The sequence below is a fragment of the Austrofundulus limnaeus genome, unplaced genomic scaffold (assembly GCF_001266775.1).
Source record: "Austrofundulus limnaeus strain Quisiro unplaced genomic scaffold, Austrofundulus_limnaeus-1.0 Scaffold465, whole genome shotgun sequence".
NCBI classification, from domain to species: domain Eukaryota; kingdom Metazoa; phylum Chordata; class Actinopteri; order Cyprinodontiformes; family Rivulidae; genus Austrofundulus; species Austrofundulus limnaeus.
The window spans coordinates 240,832-248,413 of record NW_013952867.1 but is presented as its reverse complement, the minus strand read 5'-3'; the positions used below and the strand labels follow the sequence as shown (position 1 = coordinate 248,413).

Below are 7,582 nucleotides of genomic sequence, written 5' to 3'. Positions count from 1 at the left end.
ATCGCAATATTTCAGTGTATCGATATTTTCTTACAGCCCTAGTTCGCACCCCACTGTAAATCTTCTGTACTGGTAATGAGATAAAGGACATATTAATTGCTGGAAAAAAAATAATTGATCATTTTAACGGCAGATTTTGGTTTAGCTCCAGTTAYAGCTGGAGCAGGAAGTGTTCTGATGGTGAAACTTGTGTTTACACTTTCTTTAACCTTGCATTGCTTTAATTCAGCAGCTCATGCTGTAAATTTTTATAGCTTTAACAATTTTTTTAAATATTGCCCTTTTTCAAGCTCGAGCACCTGTTAAAGGTCAGTTTTTGAGGCATGAAAAATAACTAAGTTGTTCATTTTTGAAGTTAATATTCTTTATAAAACCTATATAACAGAACAATCTAAAAGTTAGAACAGTTTCGTTCAAAGCAAACAGTTTTAGGCAACAAATGCCATTTTTTTAGTTGTAAACAAATTTGATTTAAAAAATGGCTTATTTATATCGTCTTTAATCTTAAGTAACAGTCAGATTTGAATCTTTAAATAATTGAGAAAAACAGCACGGATCGTGTAACTTCAGTGGAAACCAGCACGATTTTTATTTTTAAAACAGCAGAAATGTTCTTTTTTCAAAACAAGTCAGGTCATCAGATGAACAGTTTGTCGTCAGACTGTGGAAAACATTTCTGAGAAATCAATGAAGCACTTTTTTTAAAAAAATTCTACCTGACAAAGTGGGTCAAGGTTCTGCTTGCTCACCAGATGTAGACGATGAAGAGAACGCCAGGCGCTGATATAGCCAGCTGCAGCTTACGCCAGTCTCTGATGAGGTACGCTACTCCAGCCAGTAAGATGTAGCCAAAACCAAAGAAATAGTCTGTGATTATACCAGCCAACATCCGGTGTTTCAGGCCCGTCCATTCAGTCCCTGTGAGGCAGAGACACATCAATACATTCATACTCAACTCTAGAATCACGGGAGGTAGTTTAATCATTACGATGTGGTTCTCTGTTGGTAAGTATTGACATTCAAAGGCCTTTACAGTACCTCCTTAACCAGTGATATATATTACTGGATTGGGCATGGCTAGCGCATTGCTAGCTACATTAACGTGCCCACACTGGAGCTCTGTTCTGCACTGAGGAGCCTCAACACAATGAATGGTGGTCAATGGACTGTGAGGTGTCTTCCTGATGAAAAACTCTTATAACTTACTTATTTCTTGCTCGATTTTTACAAACTATGGTTCAAAATAAAGCTGAGGAAATTGTGAATTACATAGTTATGGAAATTTAAAATAGATAACTAATTTAAACGACTAAAACAGTGGCTTAAACTAAGTATTTTGCGTTTCACAGGTGTTTTTTCATACAAATCAATGAGTTCTGACCAGCTGGATATTTATACATATATTTATTAATCAGAACTGAGTCTTAGACATTTAAATAATAAAATTAATTTTTCAAGTTTCTCTCTCTATCTCTCTCTGTGTATGTGTGTATACATATGTACATAACTATAAAAGTTTTTGCTGTAAACTACAAAAATTTTAACATCAGTAAAAACAAACTAAAAAATACTAATTATTTCAGGTCACAAAGAATTGTTTAATGAATTTATTTTTATCACAAAGTATTATTCTATTTCACAATGATGCAGGCTGTATCTGAAGCTGACCCACAGCTGGTACACATGTTTTTTTTTCTCCTTTTTCTCTGGAAGTGGTGGAAAACACAAATACTGGATGCAGAAAATATCTGGATAAACCGACCTGTCTGACAACAATTTTGTTTACGATGCTCAATCATCACATTAGTGTCATTAGTGAGTCTACATCATAATTTCTGGATTTATATGCAGTCTAACTAGTCAAAAATCCAATAAAGTCCATATTTACATGTTTAATATCAGTAAATAATATATTTGACAACAGATAAAATCGATTTTAAATAAGGTTAAACATGAACATTGAAGCTGTTTAATGTTAGCACACAGGTTTTACAACTAAAATAATTAATTTTGGTTAAATGTGCGTAATATTTACCTGTGAAACAAACCCTTTTATCTCTTGTAAACATGTTGTAACAATCTATGTAGTTTATAGCAAAGTATTTGTACAATTTGTAAATTTATAAAGCGTTTGTTTGAACCGCACTACGTTCCGCTCATTGATTTCAATGTTTAGCGTTAGCATTAGCTCAATGCATAAAAATCCCCCTTGAAGCCACGTCCAGGTCATGTGATGTCCAATCCAGTAATACAGTATATATCAATGTCCTTAACTGCTCAGGTCTCAGTTGGACCACTGACGGTTCCCCTCTGCAGGACAATAAAGGCTGTTTCTATTCTATTCTATTCTATTCTATTCTATTCTATTCTATTCTATTCTATTCTATTCTATTCTATTCTATTCTATTCTATTCTATTCTATGCCTCAGAGTGAACGGACTGAAGCAGCTGCAGACAGGCTGGGACCATTAGGGGTGGGCGTATCGATACCAAGATTAGTTGAATCGATACCAGAGTGATGGAATAAACTTTTTTGTTTACACTTGATCTGCACTACTGACATTATTTTTCACAACTAAAGTGAAAAATAAAGTCAGTAGTGAGTTTGGAGTTAATCATTAGTCCTCTGCCTCATTTTATTTGTTGTTGTGTTGTTGACATTRTTATGTTAATGTTTTTGTTAAATTGTTGCTTCGTTTCTGTTATTTTGCACTAGTGATTTTTTTCTTAAACACTAGTGTGTAGTAGTCAAGCCTTTCTTCTACCTATCATCTGAAAACAAAAGGAATTATGGATTTGGTCAACTGRTCTCTGAACGCAATCAACACTATTTTTTCCACACTGAGATTGGAGCGATGGGAGCACAGCTGTCCCAGTGGAATGGTGGCGGACGGGCGAGTGTCTGGTTCTTGGTGGTGGAACCTCATCTGTTAGCACCGCTTTCCATTGAAGACATCAAAGATCTGTACATATTTGGATTTATGATAATTGGATTCCTGCTGATTGGCTGTGGAGGAGTCCTGGCTTATCGGAAAATGAAAGTGATCCTGACAGAAGTCCGGGCCTGTGAGAAGCTGTCAGGAGCCATGGGTGGAGTCTACCACACTGGAAACGCACAGACTCAAATGTTGGGGGATATAAGTCGCAAACTGGATGTGATTCTGACGAGGATCACAGTTCAGCAGCGTGCTCATGAGATGTAGGATTACACCTGGGTGAAGTTTCAGTTGGAAGGAGAGGCGAGGTGTTAATGAAATTCAGAACAGTGGCATTTTCGCCATCACAGAGACACAGTAACAGACAAAGCATGGAGAAAAATAAAGGCTACTTGTCCCAAAACAATTATGTTTATCTTTTGGATCCCTGGAGCTGCTGACCTTGTCGGCAGTTTCAAAACTCCCCTGGATGACACGTGAGACGAAGGCTTGACTCCCCATCCCCTACCCATATCATCCGTGGGTGGATCAGTCTGAAGACCACGATGGGTGGAGACAGAGAACTGAACTCTGGTGATTTGTGCTTTGGTTGATAACTTGTTTTTGGACTCTGGAGGTCTTTGACTGGTTCCAGCATGGAGTCTTACCCTGAAATATCACCGGCTCTGCTGCATCCTATCCCGTACCATGTGTTTGAGCCCCAGCCCCTTCCCTTCCTTAGCTGCCTTGCACTGTATGCGAGTGGTTTTTTGAGCGTATGATTCTGTTTCTGTGTAAACATAGAATCAGAGCATTTTTTTAAACTTATCTTTCCTATTGTGTGTATTCCAAGCTTTTTAAAGGTAGCGCAACCCCTACTGGTTGCTGCATGACCTGAACACCTGTTACCCATGTTTTGTCATGTCTTCTCAACCCATTCTCACTCCCAAGTCGCCACATATTGATGCTTTTCCAAGGTTCTCTCTGTGTCCGATTTTGACGCGTCGGGTACCCTCTTCGCGTCAGTTTTTGACGAGATGGGGTGGAATCCGTGGTCATAATTTCAGAAAGTGTAGAAAATGCACCAAAACTACCGTCCCAAAGCCTAAAATTCCCTTTATTCACTCTAGACATCCTGTCCCTGACCCTGATACGTAAAATTAACCATTTTTAGAAATTGTAGGAAATTCACGTGAACTACGTCTTACAAAGCCTAAAATTACATAATATTCGCCCTAAACATCCTATTCCTGACCCCACTACCTAAAATTAACCATCAACCCTGATCCCTAATATTAACCATGAACCCCAAGTCAAAGACCCCTATATTTTGCATCCCAACGCGCCAAAACTGGACGGTGAGAGAACACGGAAATGCCTGGTGCRTCAATAACTGATGCGACGGGTGTACCCGACACGTCAAAATAAGATGCAGAGGGAACCTTGGAAAAGTGTCAATATATGACGAGTCGGGAGTGAGAATGTGTTACTTCCTCAGCCAAATACAAGAAGGGTTTGTAAAAGTAAAGTAAACATTTTTGTAGTTTATTTACTGTAAATTCTCTGTGCAGTAAGTCATTTTCCTTACTGTTGTAATCATTGAATTATTTTTGTTATTGATCTCCAGTTGTGTAAAAAAATTTAATAGTTATTATTTGGCAATTTTCCTTCACAATCTAAACTTTATTTGCTTTAAGGACAAAGTTTTGTGGTTTTCACTGTTTTATAACAAAAAAAATTTTTTGTGGTCTTATAAAAAAAGCTCCATTGCATTCTAAAATAAATACTGTGCAATAATGCAAATGTATGAAATAATTCATGGTTGTGACTCGAAAGTAGGAAGTGAATGTCACACACTTCCATACTAGACTACAGTACTGGGTACATAAAGCTGTGGAGGCCATTTTCAATTACTCCACCTGTCTCTAATTAAACAAACAATTWATTCAATTAAATGTTAGACAAATGTCTGGTTTTTGAAATTATTTTTCAGTCTGATAATAAAACTCATTGTCAGAAACAACACACCACATGGGCGGCTGTGGTGGAGTGGTTAGGGGAGTCGTCCTGGAACCCGAAGGTCGTTGTGTCCTTGGGTAAGACACTTCTTGCCTACTGGTGGTGGTCAGAGGGTCCGGTGGCGCCGGTGCATGGCAGCCCCACCTCTCAGGGCAGCTGTGGCTACAGTGTAGCTTACCATCATCACTGTGTGTGCATGGGTGAATGTCTGTAAAACGCTTTGGGGTTTGGAGGGACTTGATAAAGCGCTCTATAAGTTGAGTCCATTTTACCATTTATCACGTTTTAAAGACTGTTGGGTTTTTTCTGAAGATTTTAATCAGTTCGGCAACTTGTTCCAGAGGTTGTAATAAGATTTATTCTTCTTCTGCTACCTTTCATTTTATTTTGATTTGTGTTTTTTTTTCTTGATTTTCCATTGTATTGAAGAAATTTATAGTTACTATAGATTAGTACTGATGTTAGAAACAACACTAGAGTATTAGGGTTTCCTTTTTATAATACTTTTATAATGTTTGATCTATTATGTGTTAATTGAAATAGAGTAGCTACATGTCCGAATCATAAACAACACATAAGAGACCCGTTTTAATAACATTAGGTTGAGGTTTTTGTATGAATGCCTGTGATTCAGCCGTAGGTCAGTAGGGGGCGAACTCAGCCATTGAAGAATCGTGTGTAAAAACATGTACTTCCTGACTGTGAGTCAGTGTGTGGTTTCCTGTCAGATCCGAATGGCATCATATCCTCACTCCCAGAATTCTGGTTTTGTATGGTTTTATCTCGTCTAACAATCATATAATTTAACATTGGTGGTTTTCTACTGACTTCAGTCTTAGAACACGAATATTCTTACAGTATAGTTATTTTTAAATGAAATAAATATTTTTTAACTGAAAAAGGTTAAGACGCTCCTCTGACAAAACACATTTAATTCTTTTAGTTCTCACTCATCGTGGTATTATTGTTTTGAGGTTGAGGTTTTGGAGGGACTGACCCAGGACAAAGGCGTTCATAATAACACCAGAAATGGACGTTCCCACCATGAAGCGAAGGGCAGTATAGACGTAAAAATTAGGGGCAAAAGCAGCAGCAACGCCAAAGGTGACCTGGATACCCAGGCTGATGAGGATGATGATTCTTCTGCCGTACCTGACAAAAAGAAGAGAAATTTAAAAAGGAATGTGCACAGTGAAATACGCATTAGATCATATTAGCTGGTCAGCTGTTGAACTTACTTATCAGCTAAGTGTCCAAACACAAGAGCTCCAACAAGGAGACCAAACATGTATATGGAGGAGCATAAATTATTCAGGCTGGCGTTTGAACAAACCAGGTCCCACTGTGAGGAAGAAAGACAGGAAGGATGAAAACCTTYGGCTTTTTGAAAACAACAACGGAAACAAAGAACTGCAGCAGGTTTTAGTCCTAGCCTCTGGGCTTAGGTGAACAACTCCAACCTTAGACCGAGTTCAAGAAAAACCAGAGAAACCGCATTTCCTGCTAAAATACAGTTGATGAGCAACTGCGGTGATACAAAGTACCTAAAAGATAAAGTAGCAAAATGCAAGTTAAATTAGCAGCTACAACGGAGCTAAAGTTAGCAAAAAGCTTTAAAATGAAAAGCTCATGGTAGATACGATAGCTCAAAATTACAAATAGCAAAAGGCTAGATACAAGCTAAAATCTGCAAAAAAAGAGACAAAAATAAAGTTTTCTGAAGCAGATTTCAAAGAAATTATTATTATTCTGCAGAAGCCTGTATTCAAACCAGGTGTGTTGGAGAGGAGAAATCTCTAAAACATGAAGGATGGTGGTCCTCCAGGACCAGGACTGAACGCAGCTGCTTTAAAGTAACGCTGAAATGAATGTTTGCACATCCTTTACGAGAAAACCCAACAAATATCTGAGGTTTGAACAGAAACATGGACTATAGGGAGGATGTGGAAGCGTGTTTCACATTTTTAACATGATTCATGTAAGTTAGTCTATGAATACTTGGGTGAACAAGGTGAAGTGGCTGTTTTATATGTTATTAAGGCAGGTTGGTCTGAAATACTATTTAAAAAAGATTTCAAATCAAACCAGTTGTTGCCCATCAAAATCATTTAAAAGCTGAAACTTCTAAAAGCAGCAATTTCCTAAATTATTGTTTTGGGAATTTGACAGAATTTCCTGCTGTAAAAAAATTAAATCTACATTTGAGCTGAATGTAGCCTGAATATTTTATATACTTTTATTTACTTATTTGACTCTTTAAAATGTGGGGAAAATGGAATTACAGAAAAAATGAAAAACTCTGCGACAGAGCTGAGGTCATTTCTATTCATTTTTGTACTGACTCGTACAGTAACTGTCTTTGTACATTTACRTACTGTCCACTGTACTTACCAAATACACACTTAGCATACTTGTATTATGAAGAACTGAATATTTTCTGTGGACACTATAAGTGGTTTGATCAACAACGGTTTTAAGTTAAACAGATTAAAATTACCTGCATTACCTTAATTTAACAATTTAACAACAGGTGATCCAAATTTGATCATATTTGCTCAATAACTATTAGTTCCTATATTTGTGACCCAAGTTACCATTATTTACACAGAACATTCCCTAATTCTGTACATCTGAAAACTATCAATTTC

At 37.3% G+C, this 7,582-nt stretch overlaps 1 protein-coding gene across 1 annotated transcript in view; it reads right to left on the bottom strand.

Moving 5' to 3' along the window:
* Positions 1-7,582, bottom strand: part of si:dkey-119m7.4 (organic cation transporter protein) — a gene marked incomplete at its 3' end in the record, with an annotated part of 35,870 nt that overhangs the window by 23,475 nt on the left and 4,813 nt on the right. Inside the window, 3 exon segments of the mRNA XM_014025289.1 lie at positions 750-918; positions 5,932-6,086; positions 6,173-6,276. Coding sequence (XP_013880743.1) covers positions 750-918; positions 5,932-6,086; positions 6,173-6,276 — 428 coding nt within the window.